Source organism: Podarcis raffonei, chromosome Z (genome assembly GCF_027172205.1).
Source record: "Podarcis raffonei isolate rPodRaf1 chromosome Z, rPodRaf1.pri, whole genome shotgun sequence".
Lineage (NCBI taxonomy): Eukaryota > Metazoa > Chordata > Lepidosauria > Squamata > Lacertidae > Podarcis > Podarcis raffonei.
The window spans coordinates 40,459,200-40,477,632 of NC_070621.1; the positions used below are offsets into that span (position 1 = coordinate 40,459,200).

At 44.4% G+C, this 18,433-nt stretch overlaps 2 protein-coding genes across 3 annotated transcripts in view; one reads left to right on the forward strand and one right to left on the reverse strand.

Moving 5' to 3' along the window:
* TMEM255A (transmembrane protein 255A) overlaps positions 1-18,373 on the forward strand; it is a 34,282-nt gene extending 15,909 nt beyond the window's left edge. Inside the window, exons 3-9 of the mRNA XM_053374649.1 lie at positions 719-781; positions 3,457-3,546; positions 5,710-5,772; positions 6,535-6,623; positions 10,479-10,638; positions 11,783-11,926; positions 14,246-18,373. Coding sequence (XP_053230624.1) covers positions 719-781; positions 3,457-3,546; positions 5,710-5,772; positions 6,535-6,623; positions 10,479-10,638; positions 11,783-11,926; positions 14,246-14,404 — 768 coding nt within the window. The 3' untranslated portion in view covers positions 14,405-18,373. The remainder of the gene's footprint in view (positions 1-718; positions 782-3,456; positions 3,547-5,709; positions 5,773-6,534; positions 6,624-10,478; positions 10,639-11,782; positions 11,927-14,245) is intronic.
* Positions 1-18,433, reverse strand: part of LOC128406848 (protein ATP1B4-like) — an 83,372-nt gene that overhangs the window by 38,927 nt on the left and 26,012 nt on the right. The window contains exon 1 of one of the 2 annotated variants that reach the window (XM_053374631.1): positions 2,270-2,927. The exons of the other annotated variant lie outside the window; for it this stretch is intronic. The gene's annotated coding sequence lies outside the window, so the exon portion shown is untranslated. Of the gene's footprint in view, positions 1-2,269; positions 2,928-18,433 lie in introns of those variants that run through there. 2 annotated transcript variants of the gene reach the window in all.

Genomic DNA, 18,433 nt, shown 5'->3' on the forward strand with positions numbered 1-18,433 from the left:
ATCGGAAGAGCTGTTTGAAGCAAGCACCTGGCTCTGTTCTGCTGTGTTGCCCCTAATACCTGGCATGCCTGTCTTTCTGGGTTCCCAGTAAACAGCAGCTTGTGTAGCTGGGCTGATTAAAGCCGTTCTCCTCTTCCTGTGGAAGCAGCATCACGGGTAGCAATAGTTGTTGCTTTGGTGCAGAAAAAAGACCAAAAATTCTGCCTGAGGTGGGATAGTCTTTATGCTACTGCCAGATCCATGTGATGGCTCTGAGATTGGTGGTGCCTGCCAACTACATTTATTAAGCAGGTATCATAAGAGATGTATGAATAAGGAGTCCTTGACTCAATTGGAAGTCTGCCTCAGTTGGCTACTCCAGTTATGTCAAGCATTTGTAAGATCATTGCTGCATTATTGCCGTCAACCTGTATTAAAAATTATTTTTGCATGCATTTTGCCTAATTTTTAAAAGCTCCTCTTTATTACATGATTTACTTCCACTGGTAAAAATCAGGAATACTGTTGCAATATTTTGATGATTCTGGTTTTTTGTTTTGTTTTGTTTCTTTTTTTAAAAAAATCCTCAGATTTTTAAGGCTTCTGACTGAGTATGTGGTGTGTGGTCTTCCCCCCCCCCCTCCCCAGCCCGGGTTTCTAATTCTGCATCTGTACTAAATGGTTAAAAATGGATAGCTTCTAAAAGATCTAAAACATTTTTTAAAACCTTGCCTTTCAGCTTGGCTTTGGGTCATTTCTTGGAATTATTGGATCAAATTTGATAGAAAATAAAAGGCAAATGGTAAGTTTTTTAACAGTTGTAAAGTTACTGTCATGTTAAGTTAACTGTCATGTTGGCTCAATATTCCTCACACTGACTGGCAGCAGTTCGCCTGGTCTCTCAGGCCAGGGTCCTTCCCGACCCTACCAGGTGGTACCAGTAACTGAACCCAGGACTCTCTGAGTGCAAAGGATGTACTCTGTCACTGAGATACATGGATTCACCTAATGAACATTGGAAGCTACCTTAGACCTCTGATCCCCATCTACCTTGGTAATGTCTGCTCTGACTAGCAGCAGCTCTACAAGGTCTGAAGAGGTAACCACCTATTACCCTGACCCTTTCAACTGGAGGTATTGAGAATTAGACCTAGCTATTCTTTTGCTTGCAAAACATGTCCTAGACCAAAGTATTTATCTATTAAAAGGTTTATAGCCTCCCCTCAATAAATATTTCCTGGGTGACTTGTAAGCAAATCAGCATTAGAAATACAATATATAGCAATAAAAATCAACAGCAGATAATAAAAGACAGCAAAAACATTGAAGCAGAAGCAACCCTTCTCCTAAAAAGCTCAGCATTGCCTCTCAAGCCAGAGGTTGCCAACAGATTGAGCTGTGTGCTTCGCTGTGGCTTGCCAAGGTGCCCGTGGACCCCAAAAGATATGTCACTCCTGCCTCTGGCAGTAACCCTTAAACAAGGCCACCACCTTTCCCCAGATGGATGGGTCTGAGAAGCAGGGAGCAAAGCCAGATCCCCCCAGCCAGGCGGTTACCCCATCAACTCAACTCGGACTTAAGAGTTATCAGTTTCCTGTTGCCTCCGTTGGCAGCAGTTCCATCAGACTGCATCTCAGGGGAAAGTGGGCCAGCAGGGCCCTCCCGTCTGTTGAACGGCTGCTTTCTGTGGGTTAGCAACCTCAAGATCAGCCAGGCCAACCCTGAGTCCACCTGCAAATCCCTCTCCCTGGAGCCACGGTGGGGGGAACTCTAGCCCTCCAGATGTTGGGCCGCAGCTCCCATCATCCCTGATCATTGGCCATGCTGGCTGGGGTTGATGGAGTCCAGCAACATCTCGGAAGGCCATAGGTCCCTCACCACTGCTCTATAGGGGGGAGCCTAGAATCCAGACTATGTCATCAACTGCCACAGGCCTGAAGAGGCCGCCATACATAAAAAGAAAGACATCTGTGTAACCCCAGTGGTTGTATATATCTCTACTGGGGTTTTCATTGGCATAGGCAGCTTTCGGAATCCGATCCCTGCTGTTATGTCAAAATAATCAAATAAACGGCCACTTCTAGGCCCCTTCTCTTCCCAGAACTGACTCCTGGAGCTCCACTATATAACTATTTCGCAAATAATAACATTGTGAAACAGCCGGTATCTTGAATTGGCTTGCTTCCCTTCCCTTCTCCTCCCATTTTCCTAACCCACAGCTCTTCTCTTAAACTGTATAAACGACCCGTTGTGACGGAGAAGCAGTAGTTCTATGTAATAATGCAAGTACCTTGGGGCAGGTAATCAGGAAGTAGTCAGGTGGAACAGCAGTGGCCTGGCAGCCCCAGGGGATGCTGCCCCAGTAGTCTTCCTCAGTGGCCGGTTGCCCAGGCTGCAGGAGTCATGCAGGGATCAGCTAATGTTGGTCATTCCGTTCCATCTTGCATTCCGAGTTGTGCTTTCAGAATTCCATTCCTCTGTCTTCTGTCATCAGCTCAAGACACTGGCTCTTTCCCTCTTGCCAACCACAGACTTGGGGCGATGCTTCCAGTCCTAACCCTCCCAAAACTTGGGAGAGTAGCATTTTGCACACATGCCTTGGCAATTGCTGTAGCATTGAGCTGAAGGGAGCCTCTATTATTTGTAGGTATTACATAGAGCAAGGACTCATGGAAGCCTTTTTAAAAAAAATTGATTTACTGAGAAAGCTCTGTGAGCAATTAAAAGTACTTGAGCAAGCTGCAATGATGATTGATCAAGAAAACTATGGCTTTGGGACTCGTTAGCCAAAGATATAAAACAAGACTTGAGAATCTTGTGGAGGGGAGTAGATTACCTATATGTCTTTTTAAAAAATGACAACTAAAGAAGGATGAACAGCAATAGAAACTGACCTCTAGAGTAGGTGTGGGGAACTTTCTGGCTCTGCTGATGTTGTTGAAGCACAACTCCCATCATGGCCAGACTTGTAGTTTAGCAATACTTGGAGGGCCAAAGTTTCCCCACTCCTGTTCTAGAAGTTCACGAGGTCAAAATGTAGTTGCTTATTGCTGTAATCTATTTTTGTATGATAATATTAAATAATAGCAATAGCTTTTTCGTGAAAATAAGAAATTGTGTACACACTGAATGTTTATTAATTATTTATTGTGAAAGAGAGTGTTTAAGAATCATATGCATAGATGTATTGTGGTATGTGATTTTTTTTAAAAAAAATACTTGTCATTTTCATATCCAAACATTAATATTTTAAAGGATATTTCATGAGGCAGAAATCTAACCATTAGCTCCTATTAGCAGATTGAGCTGGGTTATTAAACTATACAAACCTGCTTAAAAAAGGAATGGGCAGTTGTCAGCCAGCATATCAATAAATCAGCAACTCCAGAAAATATAATTGGGGATAGGGCAAAACCTTGCATGTTTTCTTTTAATATAGAAGCAGATGACTCCATGTAGCTTTATCTTTTCCCACAGCTGGTTGCTTCAATCGTGTTCATCAGCTTTGGCGTCATCGCTGCCTTCTGCTGTGCCATTGTGGATGGTGTGTTTGCTGCCAGGCACATAGTGAGTACCATCCGACTGCGATATGTGACTGCGTTGCCACGTCCTCCACGCTTGTGAGCAGAGCTGTATACTTGCACGCCAGAGAGAGCTGTGGGAAAGCGCAAAATAAAGGATTTGCGTGCAGAATCCAGTTTCTTGGTATTCTCAGCGTTGCTTTTAAAAAGCCAGAGACTAGTCCTCATGCCAATGAACATGCCTGAAAGCATGTGGGCATTGCTCAGTGGGGAGTCCAGAGGATCTCATGAGACCTGGCCTATGCATGCAATGGAATGAGTTGGCAGCAGGGGCGCCATCTCTAGCGGGGCCCGAGCACGCACAAAAATTTGGTTGTGGGTGCTCAGCACGCACTGCAGGGCCCCTGATGCAACTTTCAGTGCATTGCAAAGCAGATGAAGTCACATCCGAGACCTCAGAGATGCTGTCCAACGCCTTGTGAGGTCTCAGAACCTGGCTTGCGGTGCCACTGGAAGTCAGGTTCTGAGGCTGTGTGGCGTCATGACATCACATTTCAACAAGATGTCATGAAGTCACATCGGTGTGCTGGCCATCCATAACCTGGGGCCCCTGGTTGGCAGCATAGGGTGTTCCATTTCAGGCTTCAGATGAGGAGGTGCCAATTTTTAACACTTACTTTCTATTTTTTTAAAAAAAACAACACCTTACCAATTAAAAAAAAATCCTTAACCTAACACACCAGGGAGAAAGGTGATAGCCCAGCCCAGTTTGCTTTGCTGGTTTTCTATTTTGCATGGTGTGTTTTCGTTTTCATTGTAGAGGAAAAAGCATTTCAAAATGTGACACACACACACACACACACACACACACACACACACACACACACACACAGAAGTGGTATAGCCTGTTTTACCACCTCATTCAGCTACAGGTTTAACATCTATAGCATTTGGGGGGTGAAGTCAGTGCCTGCTATAGCAGCTTGCCCCTTGCTATGACTAGCAGAATCAAAATAAGTTATGTGAAGTAGTTATAATAGCGAGATAAAATGCAAAGTTCTACAGACGCCTATCAGTTTGCATTGGGATGCAGAATCCAGCTTTTCTTTGTGTGAGGAAGTTAGCGGAAGTGACCTGGTCACTTCTAGGAACAACAGTCTTTACTCCTTCATGCATTAACTAGAGCTAAACATGCTAGTTATATCAGGCTGCCTCTCTCACATTTTTCAAACCACAAATATTCCATTGCCTTGTTGTTTCTGTGCCACTTCTGTTCTGCTATAACACGAGAGTGTTCCACAAGAGGACTCCAGTATCAGAGGTATCTGTTGCTGGGGAGCACCAATGAGGAGGGTGTTATTGCACTTATCTTCCTTGGCTGAAGGGCACTGCAGAGGCTTTTCCTGATATTAGCCATTAAGGATGCTGTAATTTGCAATAAAAGCCCAAACAAAGAGCTTTTCAAAGTGATAAAAAATAGGTTGAGAATGGAGGAAGAGATGTATAGAAAGGTTGTATTGGGAGTGTACTCCTCCTAGCCGAATCACAAATAATTGCAAGTAATTGCAGAGGGTGCTGAGAATTATTAGAACCCTGTTCCCATCCCAGATCTACACTTCCCAAAGTGGTTTAACAATCAGTGCCTTTTCCCAGTGAATTGTGGGAATTGTAGCTCTGTGTAGGAAATAGCAAGGTCTCCTAAAAACTCCCAGCACCCTTAGCAAACTACAGCTCCCAGAATACTTTGGGGGAAGCCATGGCTGTTTAAAGTGGTATTATAGTGCTTAGTGGTATTGTAGTGTTAGGGTTGCCATGTTTTGAAGAGGGGGGGGGAAAAAAGAGGACACATTTGCCGACATCTACTTTCAACTGTGGATCGCTGTGACGACTCTCATTTTACATATGCATGAAAAAGAGGACATGTCCTGGAAAAAGAGGGACATATGGGAACCCTAGCAGCTGCAGATAGCACTCAGGAAGGTAGACTTTGGCCTGATCCTGCAGGCCTGTTCTTATGTTCTTGTGCACTACTGGGTGTCGTTTTCCTTTGTGCTTCCTTCAAGCAGGCGGTAGGATGTCTGAAAATATGGTTAATTTGAGCATCTGCCCACTGTTTCAGCAAAAAAAAAAAATCAGGGTTGATTCACTTCCTCTTTTTTCATTTTTTTAAACTCTACCCTACTATTTTTCTTCTTATTTTTTTTTACAGGATCTCAGACCACTGTATGCAGGACGATGTCACTACTATTCCAAAAGTACAGCTCAGCCAGAGGTAGGTAACTGTGCTGCTGTTCTCTCAGTTTCTGCAACATGAGTGAACAGGAAATTCTGGGTGATAAACGGGGGAGAAATGCAGTTTGGCTGGAATTTTAATGCAAACCTACCTAATTCATGCTTTCTAAAACAATACACAAACTGAAACACAGCCATCCTTCTCCAAATGTTGGGATGCAATTCTCCAACCAAATAATTGTGTAAAAAAATGTGCATGTTAAGGGAAAGTGTGCATTTAAAAATGTGTGGAAATAATGTATAATATTGCTTTGCAAAAATGTGTATATCAGACAAAATTGTCTACAAAAATGTGCATGTTAGGACAAAATTGCACTAAATTTTTGAGAGGACTTTTTGAGAGGATGCAGAAACATGGAGAACTGAGCTGGAAAAATGAGAAAGAGAGAAAAACCCAAATTGGCAGATTTGTTGATCTCTAAAGTTGCCTGTTCAAATACTCCACCTGTCTGGTCTGCAGGAACCAAACTTTTCCAGCCCTTCAGAAATCCTGTTCTCATAAACAGAAAAGGATGTTTCTAGACTGTACGACTACAGGGGGAGGAAAGCACATGCTCCTCTGTGTTAAAAAAATAAAATCAGTGCATATTGAAAAGTTTGTTGCATGCTCTTCCATTTGCAATTAAGCAGAAGTGGTACAAATCAGAAATGGGCTTCTGGAAATGCTGTAGGAGCAAACCTGCCAATTCCCGAAAGAGGTGGCCTTCAGCTTCTGTAAGCCCTGTCTCTGTTGTTCAAACAGGCAGTCTGCCACCCCCAGCACCGCAGCCCCTGCACGCCCAAGATCAAAGGCAACACCTGCTTCTGCTGCGACCTCTACAACTGTGGGAGGTGAGTGACATGGAAAAGCCTCACCTGTAGGCAGAGAGTGAAATGGGGAAGCTCAAGCCCCTGGGTCAATCCTGCAGTCTTGAGTATGAAGGAGTTGTTTCAGGCTGAGACCCTATCTGCACTATACATTTAAAACAGTATCGCTCCTCTTTAAACTGCCGTGGCTCTCCCCCAAAGAATCCTGGGAACTGTAATTTGTTAACAGCACTGAGAGCTGTGAAAAGGTAAAGGTAAAGGACCCTGACAGTTAAGTCCAGTTGCAGATGACTCTGGGGTTGCGGCGCTCATCTCGCTTTACAGGCCAAGGGAGCCGGCGTTTGTCCGCAGACAGTTTTTCCGGGTCATGTGGCCAGCATGACTAAGCCACTTCTGGCGAACCAAAGCAGTGCACAGAAACGCCGTTTACCTTCCCGCCACAGTGGTACCTATTTATCTACTTGCATTGGCATGCTTTTGAACTGCTAGGATGGCAGGAGCTGGGACAGAGCAATGGGAGCTCATCCCGTCGTGGGGATTCAAACCACCGATCTTCTGATTGGCAAGCCCAAGAGGCTCAGTGGTTTAGACCACAGCACCACCCACATCCCTGAGAGTTGTTAGAATTATCCCCTCGCAGAGCTCCACTTCCCAGAATTCCTTGGGAAAAGGGATTGCTTATTAGACTTCTCTGGGAATGATAGTTCTGTGAGGGGAATAGGGGTTTCCTTGCAACTCTCAGCACCTTTAACAAAAAACAGGTCCCAGGATTCCTAGAGACAAGCGATGACTAAAGTGGCATTATACTGCTTTAAGTGTAAAGTGCAAATGAGGTCTGAGCTTTGTGCTACAGAGATAACTTTTAGTGGGTCATGTCATTCAGCTGGCAGCCAGCAAAGTCAGATCGTCCCTCTGTACTCTTTTCTGTTTACTGTTCTTGGTCGTTTACTTAAAGTCAGGAGGGTTTTGTTTTTTTAAAATAAATATTTATTAAGATTTTACAGAACAAAACAAAAGATTCATCATTTCAAAATGTAACATTTCCATACATAAAGTTCATATAAAAAACTAATACAGCAGAAAAAACAAAAATATATAACAGACAAAAAGAAAGATAAAGAAAAAAGAAAAAATGAAAGACCCTTTTTCTTGAGTTTATAAAGTTCCATACCCCTCTGTCTTGACCTCCTCACGTCCCCCTTTTTTGTATTCCTCTTTATTCCAATCCAATTCAGCAAATTCAAAACCTTATTTAAAGCATACTTAGTTTTATATTCTTCTAATTATTATGTCCCAATTTTCCGTTATTATAATCCAAGCCTCATCTTATATACTATGACATAATAATGTTCTGTTCATAAGCCTCTATCCTTTTTAACATTCTTCTTTTAATTCACATTTAACCAAGTCACACAAACCCTGTTACCTTCACTTCCCACATCATATTAACACTCAAAGATTTTACAATATTTTTGTAGATAGTCCTTAAACTTTTTCCAGTCCTGTTCAATCAAATCTTCTCCCTGGTCACGGATTCTGCCAGTCATTTCAGCCTAAAGTCAGGAGGGTTTAATGCAGCCTACCAAGGTTGGGTGAGCATCATTAGGTAATTAACCCACCTGTCAAAGTTGACCCACAGGGTAGAGGGAGATAAAGATCTGGCCCAAGAAGATTCCCCACCCCTAGGGTATAGGGTTGCAGCCTGAGCTGCAGATCCAAAAGTCCCTGGTTCAGACTTGTTGACTCACTAAGTGACCAGAGACTAGCAGCGTTGTCATGTGCCTTATTCCCCACATCTGCAAAATGGGGGAAATAACACTGATTTACCTTACAGTTAAATTATGTTCGTGAAAAGATTTGAACACTTGAAAGTGCAAAAAAAACCACCTGTTAGATAGCTGTTTTTAATGTTAAACAATCACAGCCATCTGAAACCAGAGCAGCAGAAAAATCCACAATGGACTCCTTTTTTTTGCAACAGAAAGACTAACTGGTCCCCAAAGGCCCTCCTGAAATACTATAAATTTACCATGCAGAGAAAATGATACAGTGATATTAAAAGAGCCCCTGCTGGAAAAGACCAAGGCTTATATCAGGTGTGGGGAACCTTTGTCCCTGCAGATTTTGCTGAATTAAACTCCCATCACCCCTGGCATTTTGTCATGTTTGCTGCAGCTGATGGGGGTTGTAGTTTGGCAACATCTGGAAGGCCAATGGTTCCCCACACCTGGCTTAACACATCCAACTCCCTGTTTTCTACAGTAGGCAGTCAAGTGCCTCTAGGAAGCACAAGGTAAAGGTAAAGGTACCCCTGCCCGTACGGGCCAGTCTTGACAGACTCTGGGGTTGTGCGCCCATCTCACTCAAGAGGCCGGGGGCCAGCGCTGTCCGCAGACACTTCTGGGTCACGTGGCCAGCGTGACAAGCTGCATCTGGCGAGCCAGCGCAGCACACGGAACGCCGTTTACCTTCCCGCTGGTAAGCGGTCCCTATTTATCTACTTGCACCCAGGGGTGCTTTCGAACTGCTAGGTTGGCAGGCGCTGGGACCGAGCAGCGGGAGCGCACCCGCCGCGGGGATTCGAACCGCCGACCTTTCGATCGGCAAGCCCTAGGCGCTGAGGCTTTTACCCACAGCGCCACAGGAAGCACAAAGCAGAGCACAAAAGGCAATAAACCATCTCCCATTGTTTCCCATCTCAAGCAAATGTTATCTAGAGACATGCTCCCCCTGATCCTAAAGATGGCACTTAACCACCTTGATTAGTAATCATTGATAACTTTTATCTTCCATGAATTGGCCTAACCCCCCTTTAAAACCCATCTAAGTTGGTGGCCATCATCACACAACTTGTGACAGCAAATCCCACTCTTTTAACTTCGCACTCTGTGAAGGAGTGCGGTTCTGCCAATGGCATCTATGAGAAGAGAATGTAGGACCAGATGGGCCTTTGGCCAAATAATAATAATAATTTATTTTTAATTAACTAATTAACTAACTACCCAGAGTGGCTGGTTTCCCCAGCCACTCTGGCTAGTTCCCAACAGAATACTTAAAACATAATAAAACACCAGACATTAAAAACTTCCCTAAACAGGGCTGCCTTCAGATGTCTGATAGTTGTTTTATTTCCTTGACATCTGATGGGAGGGCATTCCACAGGGCGTGCGCCACTACCGAGAAGGCCCTCTGCCTGGTTCCCTGTAACCTCACTTCTCACTGTGAGGGAACCGCCAAAAGGCTCTCGGAGCTGGACCTCAGTGTCTGGGCTGAATGATGGGAATGGAGACGCTTCGTCAGATATACTGGACCGAGGCCATTTAGGGCTTTAAAGGTCAGCACCAACACTTTGAATTGTGCCTGGAAACGTACTGGGAGCCAATGTAGGTCTTTCAAGACCGGTGTTATGTGGTCTCGACAGCCACTCCCAGTCACCAGTCTAGCTGCCGCATTCTGGATTAGTTGTAGTTTCTGGTCACCTTCAAAGGTAGTCCCACATAGAGCACATTGCAGTAGTCCAAGCGGGAGATAACTAGAGCATGCACCATACTTGGGAGACTGTGGGCAGGTAGGGTCTCAGCCTGCGTACCAGATGGAGCTGGTAGACAGCTGCCCTGGATACAGAATTGACCTGCGCCTCCATGGACAGCTGTGAGTCCAAAATGACTCCCAGGCTGCGCACCTGGTCCTTCAGGGGTGCAGTTACCCCATTCAAGACCAGGGAGATCCCCATACCTGCCTGCCCCCCAAAACAGTAGTTCTGCAGGACTCTTTTATGTTCTTACGTCCCTCTAGCAAAGGTGTCCCAAAATGAGGATTATCTACTGAAATATGTTTTGCCTTTTTGAAAGATGTTTTGCCTTTTTTTGGACTGAACAGAGTGGAGATTTCCGGTGGTTATTACGAGTACATTGACGTCAGCAGCTGCCAAGATATCATTCACCTTTACCACCTGCTCTGGTCAGCAACCATTTTGAACATCGTGGGCTTGTTTCTCGGGATCATCACTGCTGCAATCCTAGGAGGCTTTAAAGATATGGTAAGAGGATGTCCATAGGAAATGTAGACAAGTAGAAATTTTTATTTATTTCAAGCGTGTTGTGCCACTTTTTAAAGCTATGTGCTCACCATGTGGTGTGCAAAGGAATGAGAGACAAAGTACAAATAGACCAGTGTTTCCCAACATTGGGCCTTGAGCTGTTTTTTGGACTACAACTCCCATCATCCCTAGCTAGCAAGACCAGTGGTTAGGGATGATGGGAATTGTAGTCTGAAAACAGCTGGAGACCCAAGGTAGGAAACACTGAAATAGACACAGCAGAAGATAGAGAGATTAAAAATGTGTAGCTGCTCTGGAGACCAGAGCAATTTTGGGTGGGCACCAGTTAAAGGTGATGAGACATTTTTGGTAGCTACTAAAGGCAGCCATGAAGTGTGAAAGGCTTTGCGGCCTCCCTAAATGCCAGAATTCAAGTGGCAAGGTGCAAGTCCATCAGGAAGGTGTTTCATAGTTTTCAGAGCCACTACAGGAAAGGCCCTGTTTCTTGTGCATGACGACCAAACTCATGGGTGGGGAATCTTTTTGTCCTGGCAAGTCAGATAATTATATCCTCCCACCTGTAGGCCAGCTTTGACAGGTGAACATGACTACACACCTTTTCCATCTTCTGTCATCCTATTGATCTCGGGTAGATCGTCCCACCCACCTGTCAGAGTTGGCCCACAGAGTAAAGGCGATTGAACTCCCCCATGCATTAGCTAATGGGCAGAGGGATCTAATCTTACATTCTGCAGGATTTGGGTGCAGAGGAGAGATCCTTACACACCTGAACCAACTAGGACGGAGCTCCTCCCATTTCAGATGATGCACAGGAATATTTCAACCCTGCTTTTTACAGCCATATACCTGATGTCATATAGGATGTCAGGGGTGGGACTGGTGGGTGTGGTTTGGGAAGAGCAGCCCAGCTTCCCAAATGAGAAGGCCTCTCAGGCCAGATTTGGCCCATGGCCAGGAGGTTCCCAACAGTGGGACACTTGAGAAGGACCCCTGAGGTAGATCATAGTGTACAGGCAAGATCTGTACTTCTCCCATTTCTCTTGCAGTATTCTGATCTCCTCTGGCCATTTGAATAAATGGACCACAAGCTAAGTGAGTTTTCTGTTTTCCATTGTGTTCATAGACTCCCTCACTTCCTGCTATAAACTGCACAGTTGAAAATGCACGGCCCACTGTATCTTACTATTCGAGACCCCAGGTGACGTCATACAATACATATTACCACAGCACGCCTCACCTGCCACCATATTCAGCCTATGACTTCCAGGTATGTTGGGTCAAATGGCTGCTGTGTTTACTTAAGAGAGTAATCTGCTTTTTTACAGAGGGGGTGCACCATCAAGCAGTTATGTTACAACTGCCTCTTTTTTCTATGCAGTCTTTTATGTTCCATCTTTTGGAGGACAGAAAACTATTTTGCCTTCGTCTTGCTGTCATTTCGCCTCTGTTCCTGGCTCCAAATTTCACCTTGTTGTGTTTTTTTTTGCAAGTTTGGTGAAACACATTTCACTTTTCTGCTCAGTTTCAGCCTATTTAATTGTAGAGAACCTGTGGGCCTTCAGCTGTTATGTGGCTTCAACTCCCATCAGCTCCCAGATGATATGGCTGACAATCAAGGAATGATGGGAGTTTAGCTCAGTCGGTAGAGCATGAGACTCTTTGGGTAGATATACACTCATGTATGCAAAGGGGGAATGCATGTTAAACGTTATAGAATGTTACTTTTAATATCGTCCTAGTGGGTGGCACTGTGGGTTAAACCAGAGCCTAGGACTTGCCGAACATAAGGTCGGTGGTTCGAATCCCCGCGATGGGGTGAGCTCCTGTTGCTCGGTTCCTGTTCCTGCCAACCTAGGAGTTTGAAAGCACGTCAAAGTGCAAGTAGATAAATAGGTGCCGCTCCGGCGGGAAGGTAAACGGCGTTTCCGTGCGCTGCTCTGGTTCACCAGAAGCGGCTTAGTCATGCTGGCCACATGCCCTGGAAGCTGTACGCTGGCTCCCTCGGCCAATAAAGCGAGATGAGCACCACAACCCCAGAGTCGGTCACGACTGGACCTAATGGTCAGGGGTCCCTTTACCTTTACCTTTAATAATGTTTAAAAGATCGATGTAGTTCCAGCCTTTATCTCAGGGTTGTGGGTTTGAACCCCACGTTGGGCAAAACATTCCTGTATTGCCCAGAGTTGGATTCTATAGTTCTAATCTGGAGGGCATCAGGGTTCTGACTACTGGGGTAAATTGATCCTCCTCTTCCTGCGATGATCTTCATATTTCACCCAGTTGGTCCTTGAAGCTGGCATGGGGGAGTAGGGCATGAAACTTAATTTTTACAAATTTCTTCAGTAAGAAGTCTTAAATATGTGTTTTGGGGTGTGAGGAATTCAAATCTGCTATTATTTTTGTGATTGGACAACATTTAGCTTGGCAAGTCTGTGCCTGATGAAGAAGCACATAAACTGCTTTCGGAAAACCAAAGAATTCCAATTTTACCTTCTGAAAATGTCAAGTGCTAAATAATAGGAATAATAAATACAAATAATATAAACATACAGTATAACTGCAAGTACTTGACAGTCTCTTTTAATGATTTCTATGCAATTTCACACACATTTTACTTAACCAAGCGAAACTAAATTATATTAATTTAACCAAAATATCTTTTGAATTCCCAAGCCATGTTACAACTTTTTAGCACCCCTCATTCTGGAATTCAAAAGCTTAAAAATTCAACATGCCCTAGCGAGGGAGGTGATATAAAGATAAACTTTCCCTGAAATGCCTCATAGCCAGGTCGTAAAAGGTAACAACCAGCACCTCGTCATGTGTGGAATTCTTGTAAGGACCTTGAACTGGGCTACCGGGCTACTGGGATAGCTCAGTCAGCAGAGCATGAAATGCTTCATCTCAAGGTGACGGGATCAAGCCCCACATCGTGCAGAAAGATTCCTGCGTTGCAGGGCGTTAGATGACCCTTGTGGTCCCTTCCGACTCTACAGTTCTATGAAGCAGGGATTTATATACAGTAATACCTCCGTGAACATCCGCCCCGTCGACTATCCATTTTGGCGAATGTCCGCAGCAAACCCGGAAGTGCTGGAACAGGTTGCTTCCGGGTTTGCTGCTTGCGCATGCGCGGAAGCGCTAAATTGTGCTATGCGCAGAAGCACAAACCACTCCACGCGCATGCGCAGAACGGCGCTTTATCGAGCATCCCTTTTGTTGAGTGTCCAGGGCTCTGGAACGGATCCCAGACTCAAAACAAGGTACCACTGTATATAATTCAGAAGTGCATGACCTAGGAAGCTGTTTTAATTCCAGGTCATATCACTGCTACACCTGGCTCAGTACAGGCTGCACTCACTGGCAGTGGCTCTCAGGTAAGAGGTATCACCAGGGCTGGGGAGGCCTGCCCAGGTAGAGACCTGAGGGCCAGAAATAGGGGCCTAGAGTCCGCATTTGGCTCTTAGGACTAGGATTCCCCCTCCCACGGTGGTGTTGACAATGCTAAGCTAGAAGGACCAAAGATTGGGCTGTGTTTGAGGCAGCTTTCTCTGTGCTGAAGCCACCTCTCTCCCTTTCGTTGTAGCATTCCAGTGTCTTCCCGGCCTCCACACCATCTGGCCTTTCTGACGATCCTCTGTCGGTGTCGCCGTCGCCAAGCTACGTCTGGTCCCCTACTGCTCCTCCTCGTTACTCCCCACCGTATTTTCCACCTTTTGAAAAGCCACCACCTTACACGCCATGAAGGACGGGTAGAAACTGTGCCACTAATTGTGAAACCTTTTTGTACTGGAGGGAGGGTGGGGAAGAGAGAGGGGGCACACTTATTACATAGCATACATAATCCATTTAAAATAGAGGAACCCTGCAACAGTCTTCCCATAGACCAGGCCTAGGCCAAATTGATGCTAAGTGCCAGCAGCAAGAAGGAACAAATCCTGCATTCAGCACCTGCAGTCTTGCTCTGTTTGCTTCTTCAAAATCCATCATGATTAGTTGGCCGCTGTGGACTTGTTGCTTTGAGGGTTTGGTCACTTTGAGCAAATTGCTGAAAGTGCTGTGTGGCTAATCAGGCACACCCTGCTTTTCTCAAAAGGTGTTGATAAACTGGTGTTCCTAATTCCTTTTGTCCTCTTTAACAAAATTGCTGGGCTCAGTGGAATGTAGCTGACGGTGAAGATTTAAAGGAGGAACCCAAGAGCTTGAGTGTATGAAATGAATGCTCTAGACTAGTAGGAGGAATTATTAATAATAATAATAATAATAATAATAATAATAATAATAATAGATATATGAAGCCTTAATTTTGCACACTGAAAATAGGCCTTTGATTAGGAATTGAAGGTCACTGTAGATGCAGCTGTTTGTTAGGCAATGGCATTCTACTGACACCTAGCGACATTCTGTGAGCATTACCTCACAGTAGAAAAACAAAGGTTGCTTCACACACTAGTTTTTATCTTTACATATGTTGGTGATGGATACATATAAACCGGCCTTTATTTTCCTAGTTAGGTTTTTAATATAGCCACAATCAAAAATAGGTGCTATGCCAAATATTTTCTGCTCTTTTAAACAGCACAAGAGCCACACAGTTTGGCTGGATGCACATGATCAAATGTAACTTCCCCCTCTTTCCTTGCAAGAGGATGCTAATTAAGCTGCTTAGCACCTTCAAGCACTGGATTTCCATCATTTGTTCCAACACAAGCCCTGTTTGGGTGTTCAGGCACTCTGCATGTAAACAAACACATGTAAGAGATGTGGGAAGGGGGTGCCAAAGCCCACCCCTTACAGCTCATCCTCCACACCCCATTTTATATTAAAGTTCTGCAACTGGAGGTCTTCCATACTCACAGTGGCTGCTTCTGCTGCTCAGTGGTAGGGCATTTGCCCTGCATATAGGAGTTCCAAGATTCAATCCCTGGCATTACTGTGTAAACCGTTGCCTGCAATCCTGAAGAGCTGCTGCCAGGCAATATACACACAATCCTCAGCTAGATGGACCATTGTTCTGATTCATTATAAGGCCGGCTCCCCGTGAAACTGACACAAATAGGTGGGTTTAAATAGTGCAAGCAGCTCAGCCTCCACAAGAAGAGGAGGCTCCCCACCTGTCTTCACACCACTGGAGTCCCTCAAGTAGAGAGTGTTCAGTGTAGCCATTTTGGGACTCTTGGGTGATCAGGAACTGAGGCTGACATTAACTGTCCTCTAAGCTGTGCAGCTAGACCTAGACTGCATGCCTGCATTATTCATAGGCTTACATAGTCAGCTTCAAATGACACACAACTCTGCATGCAGAATCTTCAGCTTGTACAAATCCTAGGAAATCGTGGTCTGATTTACACTGTATGTTACCGTCTCTCATACATCTTAATAGGGAACACTCAAATGTTTGAAGCAGGTATGTACCGTATTTTTTGCTCTATAAGACTCACTTTTTCCCTCCTAAAAAGTAAGGAGAAATGTGTGTGTACGTCTTATGGAGCGAATGCAGGCTGCACAGCTATCCCAGAAGCCAGAACAGCAAGAGGGATTGCTGCTTTCACTGTGCAGCGATCCCTCTTGCTGTTCTGGCTTCTGAGATTCAGAATATTTTTTTTCTTGCTTTCCTCCTCCAAAAACTAGGTGCGTCTTGTGGTCTGGTGCGTCTTATAGAGTGAAAAATACGGTATATAATTGCAAGTCGTCATCCCCTCCCCCAAAAAACCACGGATACTTAGTGAGTGTTCACTGTGTCTTCTTACAGATCTCTCCCCTTATTTGCAAAGTCCACCACAGTATGAAGTGGACCGTAGATTCCTGCTTTTAAAAAACAAACAAACAAACACCTTAATGAATTTATTATAAAGGGCTGCTTCTGCTTGTGACTAAGTTCAAAGCAAGGGGATTTGCCCCGAATAAGAAAAACTAGTATTTTAAAGAACAATGCAATTGGAAAGCTTTTAGCTTTCACAGCTCTAGCAATTTAGAATGTTGCATTTTGTATGTGTGGCCGGTTTGGTGAATTGGACCATGGTTCACTGCAAACAGCAATGCAGACCTAGGTTCAAATTCCCACTGAGCCGCCAGCCTAACCTACTTTTTGGTGTTTGGGAGGAAAACACATGAAAGAGATTTTACTGCAACATTTAAATACCTGAATTGTGTAATTGCTTCATGGTAGCTAATCAAGTCTGTATTTTAAGCTGTAAGAGATGGAGGAGTTTGGGAAGCCATGCATTGCATTGCTTAATAGAGGGGTATCCAGTGTGCTCTCCAGATGTTTCTGAGCCACACCATTCTACACCATTAGCCATGCCTGCTGGAGTGATAGTTGTAGTCCGGCAACATTTCCAGGGTGCTACATTGGCTACCACAGGCTTAATATATGTGCTAAGCATCTTAATACTGATACTAGGGAGCTCTCAAGACTTTGTGAGCTTTTGTGTCCTATCACCAATTGAGTGCTGTTCTGGATTGTGGCCAGAGACTGAATGCTATTCATTCTGGGGAGGTGGGGAGGAAAGAGTTGTACAAAAACAGGTATCAGAGCATGTTCTGTTCACCTTGTCAATTCATTCACCGGTTCACTGTTTGCTTGGGTTTCACAGAATGCTTTGCACAAACTAGGGTTAGTCAGCATGGTAGACTCCAGATACTGGACTGCACCTCCCCTATCTTCCAGGCCAACCTTATTGTGTAAAGTCACAGAAGCAGGTGGTAAAAAAGCCTGCGCTGAAGAGTTGTGCATTTCAATAGCCTGGATCTTCTCTTCTCATTAATGCCACTGCCTCGACATCACACTAAAGCTGCAAGGCTGCATCTGCTTACTTTGCAGTAAGCCTAATCAAACTCGGTGAGATTTACTTCCAAAATAGCCAAAGATAGGAATGTGCTATAAAAGTTTTTCATTGCCTAAAAACCCATTGCCTACAATCATCTGAGGATTTTAAGAGACGTTTTCCATCAGGGCTGGGGAACCTGTGGCCCGTCAGATGGCATTGGACTCTAAATTCCATCAGCTGGAGACAGCAGTCGTCATCAGCGACGCCAAAAGCTGGAGACTGGCAACTTGAAGTCCACAGGTTTCTCAGTGTAGCTTCTAGTTCATTCGGCATTATATAAAACGGGTGTGCTCTCTTGCATCATAAGCCCAAGGTTTGCCAAAATGTTGTGGTGTTTTCATTCCCATCTGCAGGGCTTTGCTCAAGGTTTGCCAGGTTTCAAAGCAACTTCAGCAGAGCAGTTAAACACATCCTTGCCCCATGTCCACCTTTTCTCCAGAATATCTTGGGGCACAAGCTTTTTGGAGTGGGAGGGTTTGACTCTGCGCTAAGATTTCATTAATTGTGTTAACCTCATTTGTATAGCAATCCCTGCTATCATACTCTTAAGAGTCTAGAACAGGGCTGGCCTCTAACAGTACCTTTAGATTTCATTATCATTGAGTGCCAAAGACATTTGAACAATTGGAATGGTTATGTCACAGTGTCCTTGCTGCTTTTAAAAAAGTGTCTTTTTTTACATGAAGAAAATAGCAGTTCATCTCCACCCTGGTGACCAGTTTGCTTTTTAGCTTTGATAGAAGTGTATGCAATCACCTGTAAATGTAAAGAAGTCACATGTGCTGTATTATCATCTTCAAATCCATTTCTTGTGAGAATGTAATGCACACATGGTTCATGTGCCCTCGGAATAATTTATAAAAATAAAAATGGTAAGAATTTTGTTTACGTTTTAATTTTGTGGCAGGGTTAGCTCGTTCCCAAATTCTTATCCCTCTAAAACG